The following is a 26,207-nucleotide window of genomic DNA, read 5'->3' as shown; positions in this document are numbered from 1 at the left end:
CTTATAGAAAAGGTTCTACTTGAACACTTCCTGATCAAAGAACCGATAAATGTTCTACATTGCGTACGCTTTTGTCTGACGGCTGGGACGGTGAAACGAACTTGTGAATAAACACGCGCGTGGCAGCGATGTGTGAAAGGATATGTTTGCCGTTTATCTCTTTAATGCTGTGATGGACTTTCTTCTGGAACGCGATCTGAGCTTCACACATGCACGCGTCCTCCGTCAAATCACCGCGAGCCTCTGCGAGAGAACCGAGAGACACACAGGAGAACCAAACACACACACACACACACACACATTATTCCTGCTGACAAAGTCACAGTTTTATAGCGAACTATATCTTAATATCAATTGAAATGTGAGTACAAATCTACTAAACTGCAAGCACAGCGATGGCTTAAAATAACGTCAATTTGCTGAGTCTCTCGCTCTCTCTCTCTCACACACACACACACACACACACACACATCCCACTTTTTACACAAATAAACTTTTTATCAAAACACCAACTTTTGTAAAAGTTACATATCTTTCACAGTAGGTGTGCTATAATCACAGAATTTTTATTTGATTTCTATTATTTATATAGAGATGATGAACTAACTGTTTAGTCAGTTACCTAACGTTAGCTAAGTTAGCTAGTTAAGTGCTGATGAGGTTTAGCTAATTTACCCGGAAATAATCCAGAAGACACAAAAATCTGAGGTAATTTCTTCTAACAAAAACATGGAGCATAAAATTAACAACAAAGTTAAAAAAAAAAAAAAAAAAGGAGAAGAAAAAGAAGACACCCTGCATTCAAATCAATTCAAATTTCCTAGCTAGTTGGAAAGCTAGCCAGCAGTACGTTGCTAGTAAGTAAGCTAGCTGAGTAGCATGCTATCAAGTCATCTACAATATTAGATATCCTATATTTAAATTGCGTTTTAGCTTTTTGCTGTACTAGCTACTAAAAGCTACATTGCTAGTTAGCTTAAAACAACAAGCAAGAAGATTGTAAAAGATACATTTGATATCCTGCAATAAAATTGTGTTTAATGTAGCTAGTCGATATACTGCTAGCTAGTTGGCAAGCTAGCCACCAGTACATTGCTAGTAGGTAAACTAGTTCAAGCATAAAACATTGCTAGTATGCAAGCTAGCTAGTTTAAAACAACAAACTAATAATAATAAAAAAAACCCACACATTTGATATACTGCAATCAAATTTACCTTAATAGAGCTAGTTCATGTATTGCTAGCTAGGGGCAAGCTAGCTAGCACTACATTGCTAGTAAGTAAGGTAGTTAAGTTAGCATGCTATCAAGTCATCTACAATATCAGGTATCCTGTATTTAAATGGTGTTGTAGTTACTTAATGTACTAGCTGCTTGTAAGTACGCTAGTCAGTTAGCTAGCATGCCATCTCATCAGCTAGGTAGTTAGCCAAGCCTTTTTCAGAACAAAGATCGTGAGTTTGAGAGAAAAATAATACTGAAAGTGATCTTTGAAAACAAAACGTGATTTAGTAAATGGCACAGAGGTTAGCGAGGACGTTTTTTTACATGCAGTCAGGTGTGTTGTGAGTGTGTTAAATAACCACCATGACCAGGACACAGAGTTTAAAGACGAACCCTTGGCTTGTGAGCATGTTTTCTTGTCCGAGTTAAGCACATATCCCTCTCTGCACTTGCAGTAGTAAGAGTTGTAGTTGTTCACGCATTCGTGCTCGCAGTCGTGTCCGAGGGCACATGCATCGATACCTAGAGACAATAATCATGACTAGCAGAGTTAGCAAACAAACAAACACACACACACATATGTTCATCATTCATGCATTCAGACCGCAGCGTTGAACAGCAGAAACAAATGAACAGAAGAAGCAACAAATCCAAACGATCGTCTCTAATGATTCCTCGGACCAATCCTGTGGCGCATGTGTTCCAACGTTTCCTCACTTCTCCGTTCACAACTTTAATTCTTACCTGCTGTTCGTTCCTACAAAAATTCAAAGAAAAACGTATATCCATGGTTTCATCTTATCCTGTCACTTTAAACGAAGAAAAATAAAGTTCGGAAGGAAGTAGCAGAGATCATTGTTGCCTCTTAGTGAATGTACGTAGCTAGTACAGTTAGCTTGCTTTGATAATCTAATCTGAGAACAAAGCTAATACGAAGCCTAGCATGCTAATCAAACATCCGATTTTCACACTGTTTAGTTTTTTATATAATTTCTGTTCAACTAGTTAGCTTTAGAAGCTGTTTCTCATCAGGCCATGTCCAAAATCAACAACAGTAGCGACTTGTTATTTGCTAGCGTGAACGTAGCATCAAGAGGTTGACAAGTGCTAGAAATCTAATCATCATATGTTTGCTTCAGACATTGTTAATCTTCTCAATTTTTCATAAACGATTTTCTGAAGTAGCAGCGATAATCTGTATTTACACATACAAGTTCAAAGTGGCATGATGTTATTTTTAGCATAAGTGATACTAAAAAAGCGATTTTGGTTGTCCAAAATGGCGACTGCTATTAAAATAAGGTGAAAACGAGAATGGAGGAAATATATAGAAAGGGCTTTTGGGACATCATTTCTACCAATTTGGTTTACGTTGATCGTTATGTATATAAAGATAAGATTAAATTTGGTATTTTAAATTAAATGCTGCATTTGTATTACCTTGCTAAGTTGAACAAGGGGCATTTTCCTGATCTTACCACAGAGAGTTTCCCTGAACTTGGACGTGAGTTTCTCGATCACGCCGTACGTCTCCACGTAGAACACGTGATCGTCCAGCGGCTGGCTCGCCATCGCTTGCAGAGAATTCATGTCGGCCCTGTCCACTCCGACGGCGTAGATCTCGATCCCAGCAGCCCTCGCTGAAGCCGAAACCTCCTCCACTTTATCCTGCGGCCGCCCGTCCGTTACGATGATGGCCACCTTGGGGATGTTTTTATTCGCCAGCCTGGCGCCGGATTCCTCGGTGAACGTGCGCTCCATCGCTGTTTTGATGGCCAGGCCGGTCATGGTGCCGGTGGAGAGCGGCTCGACCCGAGAGAAGGCACGTTTGAGATCCGCTTTGTTGGGGTACGTCTTCAGGAGGAACTCGATGTTGACCGTGCTGGCGTAGTTGACCAATCCGACACGCGTGGCTTCGACGCCAACGTCCAGCGAGTCCACCATGTCCGAGAGGAACACTTTGACCTTCTCGAACTCGGCAGGACGAACGCTGCGAGAGCTGTCGATGATGAACACCAGGTCCAGCGGGCGGCTCTTGCACACTTCCGCCGGAGCTGAGGATTATGGGAAATGTCAGTTTTTACCATAAATGCAATGCATAAAAAATAGCAACAAACATCTGGATAATGATTATTCTTCAATTACACCAAATCACTGTTACATTCTGGACTCTGATTGGTCAGAACGTGTTGATTAATCACAGGCTTATATTAATGCACTCGTTATCGTTTCTATGGTAACATTGTTTATATGGTGAAGTTTTCTGTAAGGAGAGTCTCTAGTGTCAGAGCTTTGTAACAGCTTTGTAACTTTAAGTTTTCCGACATCTTCAGGACAGAGGAGTTTACGCTTTTTGCGGTTTCTCGGTAACGTGACAAGCTGCGTTTTTTTGTCTTATTAATTTCAAGAGAGAGAGAAAAAGAGAGGCTGGTGAGGGGATGAGTGTTTATAGCTGTTATAATGTGAGTGATAAGTTGTTTGACAGACGCTTCATTAAATGTAACTAAGATTGGAAAAAAGGACAACTTGCTTCTTTTAAGGAATTAAAATTGTAATAGTTGGCAGGTTGCTGTGGTATCAGAGGAATAAAACACTTCAGGACATTTCTGTTAGCTGCTAGCATAGCCTACATGAAGAATTATTTTCAGACAGCATTGAATTCAGCAAGGCTTTTCTGAAACAAGAGCCAGAGTCAGTGCTAATCCACGAGCAGCTACTGAAGCAGTATATATTCTGAAAAAAAGTCAGGAAAGTGTAATCAGGAAGATGCGCTAAATTAGAGGACGAACAACAAGATGTTGTTAGTGTAATCATCTGATCAGTGGTGTGAACTCTGGATTCAATCTTTCCCCACCATCCTGCTAAGTATAAAATAAATCCACACCCACTCAGCAATAATCTCTCAATGTCACGTGACCTGGGAACTGATGAAGAACCTCATGATCAAGATCATAACACAATAGACACAAAAGAAGAAGGACTGATGCTGCTCCTCAGATAAGTGGTGAAACATCTTAAACTACAAGTTCTGTTGATTTTGACTTATCACTAGCAGAAGAACTGAACTGGAGAAGTTTCTCCAATCATCTGAGGAGCTTCATCATTTCTGATTTAGATGAAGAACCCACAATGCTCCTCGGATGAGCAGAGAAGTAGTTCAGTCAACTTGGCTCACTACTCTCAGACATAAAACATCCTGGGATATTTACAATCTTGAACCTTCTCCATTCGTCGGAGGAGCTTCATCAAAATGTAGACAAAGGATTGGTGAAGCTCCTCAAAAGATGACGACATTAAAGTGTATGACTGAGAACCTTTATAAATCCATGGCACCACCTAGAGGAGGAATAAAGAGTGAGAGATGGATGCATGAAAGATAATACGGAGCTCAGCATGCTCTGTGGAGGAAAAAAAGAAAAAAATGTGAGGACTACCTCATCTTGAGTCTACCTGGATGAGTGGGAGGAGCAGCAGGGGAAGTGGTGGCACTCAGGGTACTGAGCGGCAGTGTGGTGGGCATCGTGGTGGGTGTGGTGGAGGGTAAAGTGGGAGGAGGGACCGAAGTAGTGGTTACGGTCGGAGTGGGCACTTTGGGTGGCACTGTGACGCACAGCTTGGTTAGCATTAGCTTTGGAGGCACCACCGGCACAACTGGAGGCTGGACAAGAAAGACGGGTCGGTGGTGGGGGAACACGGGCCACTTCCAAGGCGGCCGATGATGGAAATTCCCGTAAAACCTGGGGTTAATGGCACGAGCTTAGCGTGGTTAGAGAGAGAGAGAGAGAGAGAGAGAGGAAGGATGGAGGATTAAGGCAAACACGATGGCGTCTCGTATGGAGAGATAAAGAGAACGAGACAACGCTAGCTGGCGACTAAAGCTTGAGCATGAAGTCATTCTATGGTTTCTGCAAGCGTTTAAATGCTAAAGTCTGAGAAATTAAATGAAAAAAAAGAACTCAAAACTTTCCCACATCCACCTGGAACGTGGGTTATATATGATATATAGCTACGATATTCTAAGAACTAAGATTTAAAATCTAGGCTAACTTCCTGTCTTCTAGCTATGTGCGTTACTATGTTGATTAAAGGTTACTTTTGTGTTCAAGTTATGTATATATTTTTAAATTTAACATAAAATATCTTTAGAGGCAGCGCATGTAGCGATGTTAGTCAGATATGAGAACTAACTCTCCTTATGTTTATCGTTATCTTGACTGATATATTTAGAATTACCATAATTACGATCTTTAGAATTACGATAATTACGATAATTCTGTAAAGAAAAATCTACACATTAACACTGACTAATGCTCAGGAGAAAAAAGCAAATTGAACGACAAGGAAGTTATTTCTCTCTCTCATATAGTAGCTACAGTGTATAATTAGTCAACGTTACGCTCAATTTGTGTCAAAAGATATAAATTGTGAAATAAATCAATAATTATTTAAAACAGAAGTTTGAATAATTATATATTCCTTCCTAATCTAACCTTCTTACATATAGATTATTAAAAAAAAACATTTCCATATACTTTAGATGTTATTTATTACTTAAAATTAAATAATAACAATAATAATAATAATAATAATAATAATGAATGGATTGTCCATGTGTAGGAATACAACGAGTAAAAAGAAGGATAAACATTATAACTGCAATTTAAAAAAATAATCTTCTAATGTGTTTATAAAACCAAATAACCAAAACGAGAGAAAAAAAAGAGGAGTCTGGAACAAACTTTATTTGTGATCATTAATTAATTTGTGATTTTGTCACAAAACAGAAGGTTTAGAAAAATGTTAAACTACAGTAATACAGTCTGGAATGATACTATATTTTCTGATCTTATATTTGATCTTATATTTTCCTAATAATGTGTAGATGAAATGCATGAAAGGATGAAAATAATATTTGTATTGTGGTTTATTTTTTATTTACATTTAATTTACAAGTGTTTTTATTTCATAATGTCGCTTTTTTCAGGATGACACTGTGGTCACATTTCATAAACACACCTTAGTGCAAAAATTATTAGCACAACTATTAGCACAACTATTAGCACAACTCAGTGCAAAAATTAGCACCCCCCCCTCCCCTGTCCTGTTTCATGTCACAGTTACATATTATATTCCTCTAATATTATTGTGTATTAGTATTATTCATCTCTAAGTAACTTTTTTTTCTGTAAGAAACCCTTTTCAGTTTTGTCTCAGTTTCTCCTAAAAGTGTAAAAAATCTTTGCACTTGTACTAATAAAGAAAAATTTCCAGCCTTATGATTCTCACAAATGTTTCTCAGAGACGTGGTCCATACCTCCATAGTTGATGTTGTTTCCATGAGCAGGTCTGCTGTAGGTCGGTGGTCTCTGTCTCGCTGCAGGTCTGTCCTGGATAAATCCGTACGGTCCGTACGTCGCCTCAGATTCCATCATCATCATCATCATCATCATCATCATCAGGAAACGCATCAACGAGCGCACAAACCCGGTCATGCTGCTGAACGTCTCAGGTTCCTCACGTGTGTGTCGTGCAGCTCTGTTTGCTCTACTGAACTACTGAAGAGTTCAGCACTTTTAAAGATCCAGGCTCCTCCCTCTGACACACCAACAGCCAATCATCACACTGGGTGGAGAGTTTTTGAGTTCAGGCAGAGAGAGAGAGAGAGAAAGAGAGAGAGAGAGAGAGAGAGAGAGAGATCGATCTCACTAACACCTACTAATCCCCACCACAGTGACGCTTTAGACCAGAACAACAACGTCAAACAAATCAGATTAGACCAAATTACAGCACAAATGAAACAAAACTACATCACCAACACAATAACAGAGTAAAATGCCATGCTATTTGACCCTGAAAAGACAGAAAGTCATGCAGACTATCTGCACACAGTGACAGAGAAGCACCTTGAGAAGGTAGAGACTCAGTGAACACGAGCTCGTGCTAGAAACAGGCAGACGCAGGAGAACATGGCTCTCACAGGAAGAAAGGTAGAGCATTGCTACACTGCACCCAAAACACAACTGAGACAGAGCTGCACTTCCTCACAGAGCGCACAAAATACAAAGAGAGAAACTCTACCCCAAAATTACACACACACACACACACACACACACCGAACATCTGACGGTCTCTCAGACAGTGAAACACTCCGCCTCCTGCTAGGAGAAGATAAACACCGCTGTACAGCAGCAGCATGATACAATACGTCTCTCCTGCCACAGTGTGAGGGACGGCGAGTGATCTGCCTCGTCCTCGTGCCTCTTCTGACTGCTATGATCGCTCTTCTTTATTATTACTGTTCTACATTTTTTTCTTACCTTTATTAATAAATCCACTTTTATTCTGTAATTTTACTCATTTGATCCTTTTCTTATGTTTTTCAATTATTCTGTATATAATGCCATTATATTGTCCTTAATTTATGTACATCCTTTGCACTATTTTTCTGTTTATTTTAATCTATTAGTATTTTTATTTTATTTTGTCTTTATTTTATTCCTCCTGTTTTTACTCTACCCTTCCCTTTGTACCTGTTTTGGCAAACACAAATGTACAATTATTTGTCATGCCAATAAAGCACATGAAAAACTGAAAGAAAGAAAGAAAGAAAGAAAGAATAAAGAAAGAAAATGCCTTGCATTGGGAAAGGAGGAAGGAGATGTACAGTACAGGGGGAACACATTTTCTCTTTTTTGTTATTATTATTATTATAGATTGATATTATTAAATTACTTTAGTTACATCATAATCTATTTTTAAGAGCTGAGTTATTACAGACCGCATTATGTAATGTGTTACTTTCTTTACTGACACACAAACATTTTTCTGTAACGTTGAATTTTTTGATGGAAAAGTAATGTTTGGAAATCTAAAATGTTTTTTGCATTGACTCAAAAATGCAGAAAATAAACTAGATAAAATTAAACTAGATAAAAAATAAATAAACCAGATTAAATAAGACTTTTGCATCAGACTGTATACAGAAAAACAGAGAGTCTCAGTAGAGCAGAGTTAAAGCAGTAACTCGTTTTAGCATTTAATTAACACCAGCTTCTGTTTTTTTTTTTTTTCAGGTGTTACTGTAGCTGTAGGTGTACCTGTAGCTGTAGGTGTACCTGTATGTGTAGCTGTAGCTGTAGGTGTAGCTGTAGGTGTACCTGTAGCTGTAGGTGTACCTGTATGTGTAGCTGTAGCTGCAGGTGTAGCTGTAGGTGTACCTGTATGTGTAGCTGTAGCTGTAGGTGTATATGCATTGTGATAAACTGCAGGTGTAGTTGTAGCTGTGTAGCTGTATGTGTAGCTGTAGGTGTAGCTGTAGCTGTATGTGTAGCTGTAGCTGCAGGTGTAGCTGTAGGTGTACCTGTATGTGTAGCTGTAGCTGTAGGTGTATATGCATTGTGATAAACTGCAGGTGTAGTTGTAGCTGTGTAGCTGTATGTGTAGCTGTAGGTGTAGCTGTAGCTGTATGTGTAGCTGTAGCTGCAGGTGTAGCTGTAGGTGTATATGCATTGTGATAAACTGCAGGTGTAGCTGTATGTGTAGCTGTAGGTGTATGTGTAGCTGAAGGTGTATATGCATTGTGAAGAGCTGTAGGTGTAGCTGTAGCTGCAGGTGTAGCTGTAGGTGTACTTGTATGTTTAGCTGTAGCTGCAGGTGTAGCTGTAGGTGTACCTGTATGTGTAGCTGTAGCTGTAGGTGTAGCTGTAGCTGCAGGTGTAGCTGTAGGTGTACCTGTATGTGTAGCTGTAGCTGTATATGCATTGTGAAAAGCTGCAGTTGTAGCTGTATGTGTAGCTGTAGGTGTATGTGTAGCTGTAGATGTATGTGTAGCTGAAGGTGTATATGCATTGTGAGGAGCTGTAGGTGTAGCTGTAGGTGTATATGCATTGTAAAGAGCTGTAGCTGCAGGTGTAGCTGTAGGTGTACCTGTATGTTTAGCTGTATGTGTAACTGTATGTGTAGCTGTAGGTGTATATGCATTGTAAAGAGCTGTAGCTGTAGGTGTAGCTGTAGGTTTAGTTGTAGCTGTAGGTGTAGCTGTAGGTTTAGCTGTAGCTGTAGGTGTATATGCATTGGGAAAAACTGTAGGTGTAGCTGTAGGTGTATATGCATTGGGAAAAACTGTAGGTGTAGCTGTAGATGTATGTGTATCTGCATTGTGAAGAGCTGCAGGTGTAGCTGTAGCTGTATGTGTATCTGCATTGTGAAGAGCTGCAGGTGTAGCTGTAGGTGTAGGTGTAGGTGTATATGCATTGTGAAAAACTGTAGGTGTAGCTGTAGGTGTATGTGTATCTGCATTGTGAAGAGCTGCAGATGTAGCTGTAGATGTAGCTGTAGGTGTAGGTGTATATGCATTGTGAAAAACTGTAGGTGTAGCTGTAGCTGTATGTGTAGCTGTAGGTGTAGCTGTATGTGTATCTGCATTGTGAAGAGCTGCAGGTGTAGCTGTAGGTGTAGCTGTAGGTGTATGTGTATCTGCATTGTGAAGAGCTGCAGATGTAGCTGTAGATGTAGCTGTAGGTGTAGGTGTATATGCATTGTGAAAAACTGTAGGTGTAGCTGTAGCTGTATGTGTAGCTGTAGGTGTAGCTGTATGTGTATCTGCATTGTGAAGAGCTGCAGGTGTAGCTGTAGATGTAGCTGTAGGTGTAGGTGTATGTGTAGGTGTAGCTGTAGATGTATGTGTAGGTGTATCTGCATTGTGAAGAGCTGCAGGTGTAGATGTAGCTGTAGGTGTAGGTGTAGCTGTAGCCGTATGTGTATCTGCATTGTGAAGAGCTGCAGGTGTAGCTGTAGGTGTATGTGTATCTGCATTGTGAAAAACTGTAGGTGTAGCTGTAGCTGTATGTGTAGCTGTATGTGTAGCTGTAGGTGTAGCTGTATGTGTAGCTGTAGGTGTAGCTGTATGTGTATCTGCATTGTGAAGAGCTGCAGGTGTAGATGTAGCTGTAGCTGTATGTGTAGGTGTAGCTGTATGTGTAGCTGTAGGTGTAGCTGTATGTGTATCTGCATTGTGAAGAGCTGCAGGTGTAGCTGTAGATGTAGCTGTAGGTGTATGTGTAGGTGTAGCTGTAGCTGTAGGTGTAGGTGTAGGTGTATGTGTAGGTGTAGGTGTAGCTGTAGCTGTAGATGTATGTGTAGGTGTATCTGCATTGTGAAGAGCTGCAGGTGTAGCTGTAGATGTAGCTGTAGGTGTATGTGTAGGTGTAGCTGTAGCTGTAGGTGTAGATGTAGCTGTAGGTGTAGGTGTATGTGTAGGTGTAGCTGTAGATGTATGTGTAGGTGTATCTGCATTGTGAAGAGCTGCAGGTGTAGATGTAGCTGTAGGTGTAGGTGTAGCTGTAGCCGTATGTGTATCTGCATTGTGAAGAGCCGCAGGTGTAGCTGTAGTTCCAGCCTCCGGCCGCAGGGGGGCGACATTACACTCTCCAGCTGTAACACACGCTTCCTGTAACCCAGCCTCTGGCCTCTGATTAATAAACACTTCCTCACGCGCTGTTTACAACCAGACAGCAGGCAGAAGGTCCGAGGTCATGCGCGTGAGACTTTAATAATCCTGATTTTTATTCACTTCTCTGCTTTTTATGCGCATTAAAGTAATCCGGAGTTATTTTAGCGACTGTACAGGAGGTGTGTGTGTGTGTGTGTGTGTGTGTGTGTGTGTTGGACATGTCCACTTTTATTTGGCGGTTATAAAGTCTGTTATTATCATAGTGTTATTGTTATAAACTAATCAGGGGTTTAATTAGATTATTAATAATAATAATATTAATGAAACTCTTAAATATTCACTTTTCAGCGCATGTTAATGTGTTTCAGTGATTTAACTCTTAATTAGAAAAAACAGCAATGACACTGTCATTAAGCAAAAACGTGCAAATTTCTTAACTTTACAGTAATATGTAAAAAAAAAAGAAAAAAGGAATTATGATTCAGCACAAACCTGCAAAGGTTCTTCTTTAAATTTACAGAAATGTGCAACAAAAAAACTTCATAATTAGACAAAAATGTGTAAATTGTGGTCTACAAAAATATGCAGAAAGAATGTATCATAATTCATCACAAATGTGCAAATGCTTTTTTTTAAAAATAATGTATAACTATGCAAAAAAAATGTTTTTATGCACATGTACAAATTATTCTTTCTTAAATTAATTGAAAAAATCTCCACAATAACCAGAATCCAGCATAAATCTGCAATTTTTTTTTTCAGAAATATTTTCCCAAAAATCTGTAATTAGACAAAATGTACAAATTGAACTTTCTTAAATGTAGAAATATGCAAAAAAAAAAAAAAAAAAAAAACATAATTAGGTACTTGTGCAAATTGTTTCTTAAACTTACAGAAACTTTTTTTTTTTTTCCCTGTGTTGTGCAGAACCTGGATTAATGATGCTGTAAACATATATATCATTATTATTAAATATTTCACACATATATAATATTTATTTCTTCCATGACATCACTGCCATGTGGCACTTTGTCCTTTATTGATTATAAACACGGTGTAATAATTTGTTTAATTTTACGTTAACGATTCGCTCTCAGGTTCTTCAGTTACAGTCTGATGCAGTTTGTGTTGATTTTTTTGGATAAATTGAAAAAAATGTACACAGCTGATGTTTGTTTCTTTCGTTTTGCAGCATAATGATGCTAATCATTTAGAAGTCTATCTAAATAAAATAACAAATAAATTAAAAAGATATAAATATAAGCTAAATCAGTAAATGAGTATCATTAATTTCAAATGAAATGATGATAAAAGAATGATTTTTGTGAAATATCAGTACGTATTTACGCCCCGGAGTCCGTGCTGGAATCCAGTTTACGCATCATGACGTATGTACGAATGTTGGCGAGTTTAAAGTCACCCCTCCGTTCTGCCGTTTTTTTTCCCCTCTGTCTGTGTGTTTGTGCAGTGAGAGGAGAAGATGCAGAGTTTATCGGTCCAGGCTCTGACCCTGCGCCAGCTCGGGAAACTCACGTCTCTGCAGGTTCCGTCTGCGTGGCACGGCGTGAGTTTCTGTCTGCGCTGTCCGCGAGCGCTGCACGCACGCCAGCTGTGGGGCTCCGGCGCTCCTCTCCTCCAGCGCTCGGCCTCGCTGCTAAAGCCTGGAGACGCCGCGCGCAGCCCGTCCTATCAGCAGACACGCTGGAAGGGCTATAAGAGGAAAAAGGGGCGGGCGGGAAGTGCTCAGGAGGAAGAGGACGATGAGGAAGAGGACGAGGATCCGGAGGCCAGTGATTACGAGGACGAGCCGCAGGAGGATCCCAGTTTACCCAAAGACTATAAAGATCACGAGAGAGCCGTGCAGTCCTTACGCTTCGACCTCGTGATGAAGACGGGACTCGACATCGCCAGGCAGTAAGCACTGGAACACACACACACACACACACACACACACACACACACACTGATCAACACGATCACACACACTGATAAACACAAACACACACACACACACACACACACAGAGATCAATACGAACACACACACACCGATCAACACGATCACACACACTGATAAACACAAACACACACACACACACAGAGATCAATACGAACACACACACACACCGATCAACACGATCACACACACACACAGAGATCAACATGATCACACACACTGATAAACACAAACACACACACACAGAGATCAATACGAACACACACACACACCGATTAATACGAACACACACACACACAGAGATCAACACGATCACACACACTGATAAACACATACACACATGATCACAAACACCGATTAATACGAACACACACACTGATGATACACACACACACACACACACCGATCAACATGATCACACACACCGATTAATACAAACACACACAGCGCTAAACACGAACACACACACACACACCGATCAACACGATCACACACACACACACACAGATAAACACGAACACACACTGATAAACACGAACACACACTGATTAATACAAACACACACACACCGATCAACACGATCACACGCACTGATAAACACACACACACACACACACACACACACACACAGAGATCAACATGATCACAAACACACACACACACACACTGATCAACACGAACACACACTGATTAATACAAACACACACCGCTAAACACGAACACACACACACACCGAGCAACAGAAACACACACCAATCAACACAAATACACACAAACCGAGCAGCACAAACACACACACACACACACACACACACACACACACACAGAGATCAACATGATCACAAACACACACACACACACACACACACTGATCAACACGAACACACACTGATTAATACAAACACACACCGCTAAACACGAACACACACACACACCGAGCAACAGAAACACACACCAATCAACACAAATACACACAAACCGAGCAGCACAAACACACACACACACACACACACACACACACACTGATCAACACGAATACACAGAGATAAACACGAGTAAAGTGGACAGGCCACGCCCACAGGAGGCGAACTACAAGTTTGACAAGCGACTTGTCGTGTGCTAGCATTAACGCAGAGCGAGGAAACGCCGTGAAAATGCGAAAAACTCATTTTTTATCTGGTTCTGTAATGAAATAGACGGATGTACCGACGTAACGCTGCCTGACTGACTAGCAGCGCTTAGAAAAACTTACATACTGGAAACACATCTGATCATCTGCTATCATAATGCTATAAAATAAAAATTATATTTATCTTCAGAACAACTGCATGAATCCCCCCCCCCCCCCCCCCCCTTTTTTTTTTCTGCAGTAAAATCGAGGACGCTTTCTATGACCACAAGCTGAGACTGAACGGACAGAAGCTCATAAAGAAGAGCAAAACTGTGAGTTAATAATGTCATGTCATTTTTTAAAGTTTTAAAGTGTTTTTTAATTTAAATTTTTTCTCTGTTTAATCAAAGGATAATCAGAAATGTGTATTGATATCCTAATTTATAAATATACTACAGAGGACTTATTTTTTTGGGGGGGTGATATTTATATATGTAAATGATATTTATAAATGTATATATATAATTCTTTTTCATTTGAATTGAAATATTGGAAATTGCTTTAAGATTATTTAAAAAAAAAAAAAAATAAAATAAAATTTTCCAGCAAATATTTTTTGTCTTTTTTTCTCTCGACATTCATTGTACCCTCATCTAAAGAGTAGATTTTAAAATTGTATTAAATATGCAAATTTACACAGTTTAATTGAATGGAGCCTCATTTGCATAAATAAATGTTTTTTTTTTTTTTTTTTTTTTAAACTACACATACAACAAAACATTTAAGAAAATCAACAGTTAAGTACTGAGGACTAATTGCGTATTGTCTTAATTTACATTTTAGCATGTAGTTGATGGTTTGCGTAAGTATTGGCACCCCTCTACCTACAGATATGCATAAAATTGTGTAGTGATTGGTTCTGAGGGTTTGTTTAGCATCTTTATCGCAGATGTTGCCATAAAAGTTAGCAAACGATATTTTGTGCAGCTTTAATAAGAACAAACCTGTTGGTTTCAGATGGTCTTTCAGTGTTTCTGATGTGACGGTGATGTTGTAGTCTTTCTTTAACGTCTGGCTCCATCTGCAGGTGAAAGTCGGAGACACTCTGGACCTAATCATCGAAGAAGATAAAGAGAAGGACGTGGTGACGCTGAAGAGAGTCGTCCTGAAGAAGATCGTCGGAGAAACAAACGACGGAGAGAAACTGAAAGTCCTGCTGAGAAGCTGGAAACATCTCCAGCTTCCCAAACAAGACGCCTTCAGAGAATAAACAACGTTAGCATGAATAACGTCAGAATGAACGTTATAACGCAGAGGAAGTTTCTGAAAAGACATAACAGCTGACAACTGACAGAATTTAATCGACATTTTCACAACATTGTAGGGATTTCACTCTTGAGATTTAGTGGAGGAACTGTACAGGATTATTTATGGGTCAAACAGTGTAAGATTATCTTGTGTAGTTTAAAGTATTTTGTGTATAACATATATTACATTTTCACTTCACGATAAATACCTGATCTTTTTTTTGTCACGTGAAACATCGTATTCATATCCGATAGTGTGGAGTGCTGATCATCATTAAACATAAAACTTAAATCTTTTTAATTGATATTTAATTGAAAATGGTGTGTTTTCACTTCATTTATAGTTAATAATGTTAGAAAATACCCACATCCATAACTGTCTTTGAGAAGAACCGTCATTTTTGTATATTACTACCACCATCACGTGCTAATTATTTAATTATAAATAATTTTTTAATATTTACTTCTTAGATAAGTTATAAAGGCACACACCTGAAACTAATAAAAATCAAATTATTGATGCTTCGTCCCAAACTTGGAATGTTTTCGTCGACTCGCCCTTGTCGTTTCCCCTCGACAGCGTTTTAAACACTGCTTCATTACGCATTTGTTTGTTAGAAAAGTCTTCGGACTAGCGAGAGGGCGAGTCGACATAAATGAAAACTTCAGGTGCAGAACTCTTCCAGAAAATTAATGTAACCTGATGATTTAATTTGTATAATTTGTAGACCAAAGCAATAAAAACTTTTGGAGGAAAGAACTTAGCAACAAGTTGAAATAATATTTAGAGAAACTATAAAAACTATTTTGAAATAATTTATATCTAGTGAACAAACAGCAAAACTGAAATGAAATTATTTGAAATTATTAATATTTGGGTTAAAAAACATGGCAATAATTTAAAATATTTTATACTTGGGTGGGGGAAACATAGATGTACTTAAATAATTCCTATTAAGCAAAAGGAAATTTAGCAATAATTGAAATATTTGTAGAGGAAAGAATTAACAATACTTTGAAATTATTCATATTTTTGGGAAAAAGAAAACAGCAATATTTTGCAATTATTCACATTTAATTAAAAAAAAACATGGCAATACTTTGAAATATTGTATACTTGAGGGAAAACTTAGCAATACTTGGAAATTGTTAATATTTGGGGAAAGAAACAGCAATTCTTAGAAATAATTAATATGTTGTGGGGGGGAAAAAAACAGCAATACTTTATTAATATTTTTGGAATAAAACAGCAACACATTATTTTATATTTGGAGAAAAACATAGCTATACTTCGAAATAATTAATATTTTGGGGGGAAAATGGCAATACTTCGTAAAAATTTATATTTAGCAAAAAAAAACGTAATGATACTTTAAATAATTAATATTTGGGGCAAAATCAGCAATAAGTCATAATTTATATTTGGTGGGTTATTTTTGATTGTATTTTTGATATGATTTGACTGTAGCTCAAATGTTTCTTTAGTCTTCCTGCTGAAACATAACGTGTTATTGAATCATAAAATATAAGAGCCAATCAAGTTCCAATATGCAAATGAATGCAATGCTATACAGTGCAAGCCTGCATCACCAGAAGAAGAGGGCGGAGCATGTAGGATTTGGAGCGTTTGTAGTTTACATATCTTGTGTAATAAGGCATTGACCACACAGCATCATGGGAAAGACAGTCTTTTTTTTCTAATTATGGCTTCTGATGTTAGAAAGTTGCAGTAGAACATACATTTTGAATCTACTTTTGGTAGCGATTAGCTTAAGTGCTGATATGTGAGAACGACTGCCGGTATTGCGAACAATTGTCCTCTGAAACGTTTTAGATAAGTGCTAGTTACGCATTAACTAGTCTACTAACTAGCATGTAATCAGCTACAATAAAGCTAAGTTACAACATTCTCATTTATAGTTAGAGTTTCTGTGGACTCTCAAACATGTCTCAGGTCCAAATGTTCAACATCCAGGACTTACTAGACTGAATTTCAAAAAGAAAAAAACTTTAGTACACACTAACCAAACAAACCAGATCTGTTTCTGATTAAACATGAACTTTTATTTAAAAATAGTTATCGATCTGTTTCTATATTTTAGTGTACACTGCAGCTAGGACATAAAGTTAGAAAAACACCAGTGCTGCAACATTAGAATGAATTAAAAACAATATATATATCTGCCATTACTAAAGTGACTTGTAACTAAAGAAGAAATTCTTTCCACTTCTGTATTTGCTAGCCTAAGGCAACAATAGCTTATCTATTAAAAGTTAGAATAGTTTGGCATATTAATATTATTACTAATCTGTCAATAGTGTCATCATTAATTAGCTTCACTGTTGTTGTAGCTACATCTTATACACAAGGACCTACATAAGAGGACCTCGATAAGGATCTTTACAGCTTGCGCTTATGGGCTTGTGCAAAAGTTACAATTTTCTTCAAATATATCGGCCGCGTTAGGAACATGACACAGTGCTATTCGATCTCTTGGCCTTTTTCAGGATGTCACATTTCTTGCGATTCGGGCGCCTGCAGCGCTCGTCGATGCTGGGAACGCACTCGTAGTGCCACACTTCCTCCATTTTATCTGCGGGATACACAGCTTCGACATAATGGCGGATGAGTCGGAGTCGCACAGGGTCGAGTTGTTTCTTGTTGCAGGCGCCCGAATGGTTGTACTGAAGCCTTAGGTTCTCGTGAGTAAAGAGTTCAGGAAAGAGACGGACGAGAAGACGGGCAGCGAAATTCCCGACCGAGAGGCTCTGCTGAACAATTTCTCTAACTTCAGAGTCCGTGAGTAAGTATGTCGAAGGCACTGGGAAGTCTGGAGCGGAAATCTTGAGATCCTCCAGAGGAATCTTACAAAAGTCTTTGCTACTTTTTTCAGGTGGCAACGAGGGCACTTCGAAATCCTCTTTCGGACGATCCGAGGTGATTTGGCTAGCGGTTACAAAGTCTCCGAGATCGGGATCCAGATCCGAGGTGTAGATTTTCCGCTGTTGCTGGTACGAGCGACGCTGCTCCGTGTCTCTACGCCTGCATCTTTCATCAAGCTTCCCTACAAACTCGAGGGTCCAGACTCGGTCATTTTTAGCTCTAGGGTAGAGCAGTTGGACGTAATGGCGGATGAGATTGATCCGGATGGGATCCAGCTGCTTTTTTCCCAGTGAGCCGCTGCAGTTGTAGTGCTTGCGAGTGTTTTCTTGCGTGAACAGTTCAGGGAACATGAGGACCAAAAGACGGGAGGCGAAGTTTCCAATGGACAAGCTGCTGTTGTAGATGCTCCTCAGCTGCTCCTTCGTGAGTAGGTATTCTTCTGGAACTTCAAAATCTGGACAAGGGATGTCCATTTTGTTGAAGTCAACAGGTTCAAGCAACAACCTTTTGGACCTCCGATTACACTTTTCATAGTCGGAAAAATCACTGATTTTCACAATTGAGACATCATCAGGGAGGGAAATGGGATTGTAGATCTCCTCGGGGTGGTTTTCCTGATCACCACCATTGGCAGAAACATTCTCAAGAGCTTCCTCCATTCGTTGCACGCACAACTGTAGCCACGTGTCTTCGGGCATTTCTGGAAAATTTGCCTCCATGTATTTGCGGATAATCTCCAGTCTGTCCGAATTGACGATCAGCTCTCCGACAGTCCTGTGACCCTCGGGAAGTCTTCCTTCCTCAAACACTTCGGGGAAGAGTCTGTTCAAAAGGAATATGACAAACTCCTCGGCTGACGTGATGTCATCAGGATTCTCTCCGCTTTCTTGGGAATCAAACACGAGATCTGATTTGACGTGGCCGAAGTGGCTACCGTTCATGGCGGGGTTCTCTCCGGAATCCAGCGACAGTCTCTCGTCCTGTCCGTCCTCGTTGATGAAATGGCAGCCGTGGTTTTGGTCCACGTCAAACCCAGTCCGTTTCCCACAAACCTGCCCACTCTCCATATCCTTCTGAGCCCAGAAACGGTTAAAAAAGTCGTTGATCTGCGGCAGGCACTCGTTCTGCCAAACGTTTCCGTTCTTGACCAGCGGGTAGCAGGACTCCACGTAGTTGCGTACGAGTTGAAGGTGCAAAGAATCCAGAGCGGTTTTGCTGGCGATGCCACAAGCTCGGCAACCGTGGGCGCATTCTTTAGCTGTGAAAAGCTCTGGGAATAGCTGGACTAGCAGCCTGCACCCCAGTTCACCAGCCGTGGAGGTTTGCTCCATCAACTGACCCAATTCCTCTCTGGTCAACTGGTATTCCGGTGGAGGCTGGAATTCCATGGCCATCTCCGAAGGCTTGATCTGCTTCTTGATGCGCGTCACTTCTAGGGAAAGAAGGTCTACCTTGCTGTGCAGCTGAGACATGCTGGAGTTCAAACTGTTGAGGATGAAGAACATCTTTTCGAAAAGTGGATATAGATGAGAATCGGAAGATACTGGAGACGTAGAGGATCCGGACGATGACGCCCCATCAAACCTCACATGAATCGGGCTGTCCAACTTTGGGAAAAGGATCCCGTTACGGCTAACCCGGACCCCAGATTCGTGCTGATCCATGCTGGATGTGGCCTTTTTCTCTGTGATACGATGGGAAATGCCATATAAAGGCTTCCTGTATGATGATATGGTTTTGTCCTGGGGGGATCTGGGCGTTTCCTCTGAGCCGCCATCTTGGAAAAGTTCGCCAACCTATAAAAGGAAACAGACAGGTTGGTGCGAAGTGCTAAAGGTCATTTGGGTGGCTTTTAATTATTGATGTTTGAATCTCTTCTGCTTCACCTGCAAAGTTACCTTGGACTTCTTTCTGCCAGTGGACTGGTTCTGCTCCGAGTAAAGGCCGTCGAAGCCGTTCGACGCAGATCTCTTAGCGATCCTCTGAGTGAAGCAGTTCAAAGACTTGTCCTCCGAATTCTGTTTCGTCTCAACCTCTGCAATGTCGTCTGTGTCCTTCTCAACCTTAACATCTGACAGAAATAAACGTGTGCGTCAATACGCACTGTTCGGTTCAACTTCCACAAGACTTAAAAAAATAAACTTGTATGTAGAGATAAATCACATTACTGGCACAAAAATTACTATGATGTTTTACTGTTCACTGGGCAGCATTTCAACCAAAAATACCCTCAATAGCATCTTATTTAGGATATGATGGACATGTGTTGCTGACATAACGACATAACGCTCAACGCGGCGGCTGTATTACGGAAGTCCCGCTCGTCTGGTAAAAAGAGACGGGAGCCTTGTCGGTTAAGGGTCTTACACTGACACACGGCAGCCATTTTTTGTCTGATTTTAACTGCCATTTTATATCTGTGTTTCTTGCATGACTGAAAGTAACTGCCTGGGAGCGCTGCTAAGATGGCCGCCGATTGCGACAGTTTATTAGAAGGACTGTTGCGCTAAAACAGTGAAACCATGACAACCAGCAGCAAACCCGTGTCATGAACTAGCAACCATTTGAACACAGAGTGACTGTTCTGAACAACGTTGTGAAAAAATTACGATGTTTATCAGTTGTAGTCTGGCATAAGCTTTAATAATAAAAAAAAACAAAGTAAAAATCTATTACCTTTATCAAGTGCATGTCCATCCGATTTAACGCCATACTCCGACGAGCTCATTTCCTGGAAAAACAAACAAACAAAAATTAATTACTTAATTGAAATATTATAATCGTGTATTTTACATCAAAACATTTCTTTATAAAACAGGATGAACACACTTAGCTAAAATCCATTACATTCATTACACTGCAGTATGATGATCACAGTACATGAGCACATAATAATGGGTTGGACTAAATAAAATAAACAAGTTTACGGGTTGTAACACAAATATATTTCTGTATTCTGACAACACCGTCTCCTGCGTTACGATTGGCCAGTAGCCACTTTGGTCTTGAGATATTTCGCGTCCACGGCAACCAGTAAACCTTACATTACATATTAACAGTAATTTCTAACTAATTACAGTTACTAACTTGTAGCTAAAGGGATACGCGTGGACTGTTTGTAGCGGTGTGACACTGGAGACTCCTTCCATAAATATACACCTCCTTACAGAAAACTTCTAAACACCTTATACACAATCGTTTAATCCGTTTATGTGAAGCGAACGCCGTACGCGTCCCTGTGAACGAGCTGTTACTATGGAAACGATAACGTATCGGAACGAGTACATTAATATAAACCTGTGATTTGCAGTTATAGAAAACTAATCAACGCCTTAAATCTGACCAATCACAATCCAGAACTCAACTCAATCACACTAAAATATCTAAAAAAAAAAAAATAAAATATATGTATTTTATATATATAAATCATATGCAAATCAAGCATGTATTATTGATGAGCTCATTTGCATATTATCCTACTTTGCCATGTAACATGTTCCTTTTCTTTCTGATACTTTGTGAATAAAAGTAAAGAAAAGCGGGTTTAGGGTTCCAGGGTGTGGTAGCAGGTTCTAAAGTGCACTAGACTAGTTAGTGGACCACCAGCCAATCAGAGCGCAGGGGGGGGGGCGGGGCCTGTCGGAATACGGGTGTTGAAACCAAAAACTTAAAAAAAAAAAAAAAAAAAAAACACCCGTTCACTTCCTCATTCTTGGACTTGCACTGAAAAATCCCACGCGCTCAACCGGAAACTCTTCTTTTTCCACGGAGTGTGTGAAGAGTTACACGTGTTAGGAATGTTTTATTATTATTATTATTTATTTATTTATTTACAAACCGGAAGTCGACCTTCGCGTGTGTTTTTTTTTTTTCTGTGTGTATCTCGCGCGTGACGTGTGCATTCCCATGTTGCCAGGTTTGGAAAATAACCCACATGTTTTTTTTTTGTTTGTTTTTTTTTGGTTTTTTTTGGGGGAATTTTTGGTTGTTTAATGACGTCGCGCGGATGAAACAATGTCACGCGGGTTGGTTGGTGAGTGCAAAGTTTAAAGCGTCATGTCGTGATTAGACTCAGAGGAAACAATCCAATCTAACCTCACGAGCGCGCGCGCGCGAGAGAGAGAGAGAGAGAGAGAGAGAGAGAGAGAGAAGGGGCGAAACAACACAAACAAACCACGGATGAGTTTTTTTCCTTCCCGTCACTTGATTAAAAAAAAAAAAAAAAAAAAAAAACTCACCCCGGTTTGTGCGGCTCCACGGCGCCGTGCGGTTCCTCACGCGTCCATTTGCGTGTCCGCGCGTGATTATTTGATCCACGCGTGATCCCTGGCTCTCCGTGTCTCTGGGTCCCGTGGTCGCGCGTGACGTGACGGATTTGTCGGTGCTGTGTCATTTCCGCAGCTGCAGCACGCGCACTGTGGACTGTGGGGAAAAAGTGGGCTATGGCTCCGTCCTGAATCTCCTCCCTGCTGCACATGTAGTGCACTAGGTCGGGCGCGCGCTAGTGCACTAGGTAGGGCGCCGGTGCCGGTATTCCACAGCGCGTGCGATGAGTTTGTGCAGGGGAGGAAGCCGGGATTCAGCGCGCGCGTGTTCACTGGAGAGGTGTGTGTGTGTGTGTGTGTGTGAATGAATGAATAAATAAATAAATAAATAAAGCGGAGTGGGAACAAGTGTGCAACTTTTTTAAATATAAAAAATATTATTTTAAATGTTTATTTTAAATTTTAAAGCGTTTCACAGTGTGGAGTTAAAAAAAAAAAAAAAAAAAAAAAAAAAAACCTAAAATTAGTCAAAAATAAAATGGTAAAATATGCAAATGATGATTAATCAGTCTTAATAATAAGAATAAGAATAAGAATAATAGTATTAACTGTGTTTATCTTAATGATCTTAATTCCTGATATTTTAATTTTTTTTATCTTATTAACTAACGTATTACTTTAATTACTTTTAATTATGTATTTAATCATTCCTCATAATAATAATAATAATAATAATAATAATAATAAACTACTGCTAGTAATAATAATAAGAGTCTTAAATGTGATTATCTTAATTCCTGACACACTTCCTTAATTCCTGATATTTTAAATTTTTTATCTTATTAACTAATTCCTTTTAATTATTTATTTATTGAAATCATTTACATTTATTTTTTAGTTTAGCCAAAATTTTTTTAAAAAGTCCACAACATCGCCTTTACGCAAAAACCAGTCGATTAGTCAGGACAGGATCGGGGTCTGAACTCCGCTCCTTTAGTTCAGCACGAAAGCTCTCAGGCTAAAGTAGCTAATACATAATGCAAACTTATAGCTACCAGGTTAGCAAACAAAAGCACCGAGAGACAGTGAGCATGGGTCAGTGAGGCAGAGAGGCAGAGTCAGTGAGTCAGTCAGTGGGTCAGAGGGTCAGAGTCAGTGAGTCAGTGGGTCAGAGTCAGTGAGTCAGTGGGTCAGAGTCAGTGAGTCAGTGGGTCAGAGTCAGTGGGTCAGAGGGTCAGAGTCAGTGGGTCAGAGGGTCAGAGTCAGTGGGTCAGAGGGTCAGAGTCAGTGAGTCAGTCAGTGGGTCAGAGGGTCAGAGTCAGTGAGTCAGTCAGTGGGTCAGAGGGTCAGAGTCAGTGAGTCAGTCAGTGGGTCAGAGGGTCAGAGTCAGTGAGTCAGTCAGTGGGTCAGAGGGTCAGAGTCAGTGGGTCAGTCAGTGAGTCAGTGGGTCAGAGTCAGTGAGTCAGTCAGTGGGTCAGTGGGTCAGAGTCAGTGAGTCAGAGTCAGTGGGTCAGAGTCATTGAGTCAGAGTCAGTGGGTCAGAGTCAGTGGGTCAGTGGGTCAGAGTCAGTGAGTCAGAGTCAGTGGATTGTAGGTGGGGGGAGTGAATGACCAGCGCTCTCTCCCACCCTCAATACCACGACTGAGGTGAGACCCCTGAGCAAGGCACCGAACCCCCAACTGCTCCCCGGGCGCCGCAGCAGTGTGTGTGTGTGTGTGTGTGTGTGTGTGTGTGTGCACTTGGATGGGTTAAATGTAGAGCACAAATTCCTAGTATGGGTCACCACACTTGGCCACAAGTCACTTCACTTCAGAGAGACGGTGAGTCAGAGGGTCAGTGTTTTCTGCTCAGTGTACCAGAATTGTGGTCATTAATAGCATTTAATTTGCATAATTAAACTGCACAGAATTAATTTTAGCCTCTAAAGCGCTCAGAATGAAAACATCATCATCATCATCATCATCATCATCATCATCATCATCTCTCTGTTCACGCTCGGCGGCTCTGAGGCTCATCACTGACGTCTCCGTCACGCTGCATCACTCCATCAGCAGTCTGAGAGACATCATTATTCAGCTAATGGAGCCTGAGATACTCTGTGTGTGTGTGTGTGTGTGTGTGTGTGTGAGTGAGATCAATCATGCAGTGAAGATTAAAACTGCTGAAACATGGCACTGATCGTCGTACTCGCCTCGTTAACGTGTCATTTAAAAAAATGCTTTTATCTCAGCAAATATTATAACATTATATTATATTATACTGAACATAATTCATATACAATTACATTCTTTTTATTAAAACATGAAAAAATCCATTTTAAATAATAATATCAGACATTTAACCCACTGCAATGTCATTTCTATGAATATTATGACAAATAAAATAAAAAAATATATATTATATATTATATTATAATTATATATATATATATATATATATAATAATAATAATAATAATAATAATTGTACTGTACATGTAGTTAAAGTTGAGCACAAAAGTTTCTAGAGAAATTGTTTCTCAAAAATTAAAAATTTTTTTTTTTAATTATTATTATTATTATTATTATTATTATTTACTATGTACTATTATTTGTGATAATATTAATATTAATATACATTATATTTCAGTGAGCTAAATCTCTGCTAATTTTATTTTTCACATTTTTCTAATAAAAACAATATAATAATTAATAATGAAGATCCTGATTATTTTAATTGTTATAAACCATGACATCAATTATTACTTTTTTCATATTTTATAAAATTCTTATTATTGATTAGAAAAAGTAACATCGCACTCGCTGTGTGTGCTGCAATGACACAGAGTTGAGTCGAGGTGGTGCTGCTGCCCCACGAGCCCCACTACACACACTCTTTCACACACACACACACACACACACACACACACACACACACACACACACACACACACACGCTGGTGTGTCATCAGGCTGCTCGAGAGTCTCCGAATCTCCAAACCGCAAAAATCTCCATCTCCATGAAGAAAAACAGAGACGAGCTCACATTACACAGAGCTGTGATACTGACAGCCATCACACACACACACACACACACACACACACACACACACACACACACACACACACACACACTGTTTACTCTGAAGGGACAAATCCAAAAATAAATCCAAACGATTAAGAGATTAAATAATCCACATTAAAGTCCAGACTGGAATACTGGGCTCTGATTGGCTGGCACTTGTGTGTATTAGACGCGATGAAAGATATAAGGTGTGGAGCAGTGATTAGGTTTTGACCCTCATACTGTAAGTGTGTAACCATGACAACGGGCATAAATGACGCTTTACGCCAGGCGTCTAAAGATCAGTTCTGCTATCGCACCTCTACAGAGATAAAGTGCGAGAGAAAGAGGAAAAAAGAACAGAGTGAAAGAAAGAAAGAACAGAAAGTAAGCAGGAGATTAAATAAGGAAAAGAATGAAAGAAAGTAAAAAGAAAAGAGAGAAAAGGAAACGAATTGAGAGAGAGAGAGAGAGAGAGAGAGAGAGAGAAACGTGTGTGAAAAAAGAGTGACAGTGAAAGAGCGAGAATAAAGGAAAGAAAAAGAGTGAAAGAATGAGAGAGAAAGAAGGAGAATGAGAGAGGACATGAGAGTGAATCAGTGAGAAAGTGAGAGAAGTTGCGTGTGTGTGTGTGTGTGTGTGTGTGTGTGAGTGACCCGCCCCGCTTCACACCCTGAGCGTCCCGGTGCGGTCGCCGCGGAAACCACAGGCCGCCCAGCCTGGCGCCGAGCAGATCGATACCACAGTGCTTCCTGCCATCTGCACACACACACACACACACACACACACACACCTCTCATTAATTATTAGTGTCAGTGCTACAGAGACACACAGACACACACACAGAGGAACTCCCAGTCACAACACACTCAAATTCTCTCTCCACACACACACACACACACACACTTGTATTATACACTAATTATACACTACAGGTGTATAATGTTGTCCATGAACCAGAGCATCAG

General features: G+C 39.9%; 4 protein-coding genes across 10 annotated transcripts in view; 1 reads left to right on the top strand and 3 right to left on the bottom strand.

Annotated features, from left to right (window-relative positions):
* The window catches only part of matn3b (matrilin 3b), an 8,210-nt gene extending 766 nt beyond the window's left edge, over positions 1-7,444 (bottom strand). Inside the window, exons 1-6 of one of the 3 annotated variants that reach the window (XM_053232283.1) lie at positions 7,127-7,431; positions 6,538-6,845; positions 4,674-4,979; positions 2,702-3,277; positions 1,617-1,745; positions 1-243 (exon numbers count right to left, since the gene is read on the bottom strand). The exon at positions 1-243 is cut by the window's left edge and continues 766 nt beyond it. In XM_053232283.1, coding sequence (XP_053088258.1) covers positions 35-243; positions 1,617-1,745; positions 2,702-3,277; positions 4,674-4,979; positions 6,538-6,715 — 1,398 coding nt within the window. In that variant the 5' untranslated portion in view covers positions 6,716-6,845; positions 7,127-7,431 and the 3' untranslated portion in view covers positions 1-34. Of the gene's footprint in view, positions 244-1,616; positions 1,746-2,701; positions 3,278-4,673; positions 4,980-6,537; positions 6,846-7,126 lie in introns of all 3 variants that reach the window. The other 2 variants (XM_053232284.1, XM_053232285.1) reach the window with 2 other exon arrangements.
* A 1,824-nt stretch (positions 7,445-9,268) lies between these two features.
* On the bottom strand, positions 9,269-12,056 carry LOC117596839 (prisilkin-39-like). The gene is made up of 2 exons (XM_053232621.1): positions 12,022-12,056; positions 9,269-10,298 (listed from the first exon to the last, which is right to left on the bottom strand). Exons 1-2 carry the CDS (start codon positions 12,054-12,056, stop codon positions 9,269-9,271), a joined length of 1,065 nt encoding a protein of 354 aa, XP_053088596.1.
* mtres1 (mitochondrial transcription rescue factor 1) lies at positions 10,651-15,353 on the top strand. Of its 4 annotated transcripts, none has more exons than XM_026939072.3 (4): positions 10,651-10,762; positions 12,143-12,588; positions 14,001-14,073; positions 14,829-15,353. In XM_026939072.3, exons 2-4 carry the CDS (start codon positions 12,155-12,157, stop codon positions 15,009-15,011), a joined length of 690 nt encoding a protein of 229 aa, XP_026794873.1. In that variant the 5' UTR covers positions 10,651-10,762; positions 12,143-12,154; the 3' UTR covers positions 15,012-15,353. The 4 variants fall into 4 exon arrangements, with proteins under 4 accessions (XP_026794873.1, XP_026794874.1, XP_053088832.1 ...); XM_026939073.3 differs by having other exon boundaries at positions 10,656-10,753; XM_053232857.1 differs by having other exon boundaries at positions 10,684-10,746.
* A 1,737-nt stretch (positions 15,354-17,090) lies between these two features.
* bend3 (BEN domain containing 3) lies at positions 17,091-22,535 on the bottom strand. Of its 2 annotated transcripts, none has more exons than XM_034302638.2 (4): positions 22,171-22,535; positions 20,609-20,663; positions 19,819-20,003; positions 17,091-19,728 (listed from the first exon to the last, which is right to left on the bottom strand). In XM_034302638.2, the coding sequence occupies exons 2-4, from the start codon at positions 20,658-20,660 to the stop codon at positions 17,512-17,514; spliced, it is 2,454 nt and encodes an 817-aa protein (XP_034158529.1). In that variant the 5' UTR covers positions 20,661-20,663; positions 22,171-22,535; the 3' UTR covers positions 17,091-17,511. The 2 variants fall into 2 exon arrangements, with proteins under 2 accessions (XP_034158529.1, XP_034158530.1); XM_034302639.2 differs by having other exon boundaries at positions 19,831-20,003.
* Positions 22,536-26,207: the final 3,672 nt, after the last annotated feature.

This window comes from Pangasianodon hypophthalmus, chromosome 3 (genome assembly GCF_027358585.1).
Source record: "Pangasianodon hypophthalmus isolate fPanHyp1 chromosome 3, fPanHyp1.pri, whole genome shotgun sequence".
Classification (NCBI taxonomy): Eukaryota; Metazoa; Chordata; class Actinopteri; order Siluriformes; family Pangasiidae; genus Pangasianodon; species Pangasianodon hypophthalmus.
Note: the sequence above shows the minus strand (reverse complement) of the source record. Positions and strands in the feature narration are given on the sequence as shown.

Coding starts and splice junctions, on each gene's coding strand:
- LOC117596839 (XM_053232621.1), bottom strand. CDS start 12,056: ATGCGTAAACTGGATTCCAGCACGGACTCCGGGGC. Junction 10,299..12,021: donor TCCAGCACGGACTCCGGGGC/GTAAATACGTAC, acceptor CTACACCTACAG/CTACAGCTACACCTACACAT.
- mtres1 (XM_026939072.3), top strand. CDS start 12,155: ATGCAGAGTTTATCGGTCCAGGCTCTGACCCTGCGCCAGCTCGGGAAA. Junction 12,589..14,000: donor GGACTCGACATCGCCAGGCA/GTAAGCACTGGA, acceptor TTTTTTCTGCAG/TAAAATCGAGGACGCTTTCT. Junction 14,074..14,828: donor TCATAAAGAAGAGCAAAACT/GTGAGTTAATAA, acceptor CTCCATCTGCAG/GTGAAAGTCGGAGACACTCT.
- bend3 (XM_034302638.2), bottom strand. CDS start 20,660: ATGAGCTCGTCGGAGTATGGCGTTAAATCGGATGGACATGCACTTGAT. Junction 20,004..20,608: donor TGGACATGCACTTGATAAAG/GTAATAGATTTT, acceptor TATTTCTGTCAG/ATGTTAAGGTTGAGAAGGAC. Junction 19,729..19,818: donor AGTCCAAGGTAACTTTGCAG/GTGAAGCAGAAG, acceptor TTCCTTTTATAG/GTTGGCGAACTTTTCCAAGA.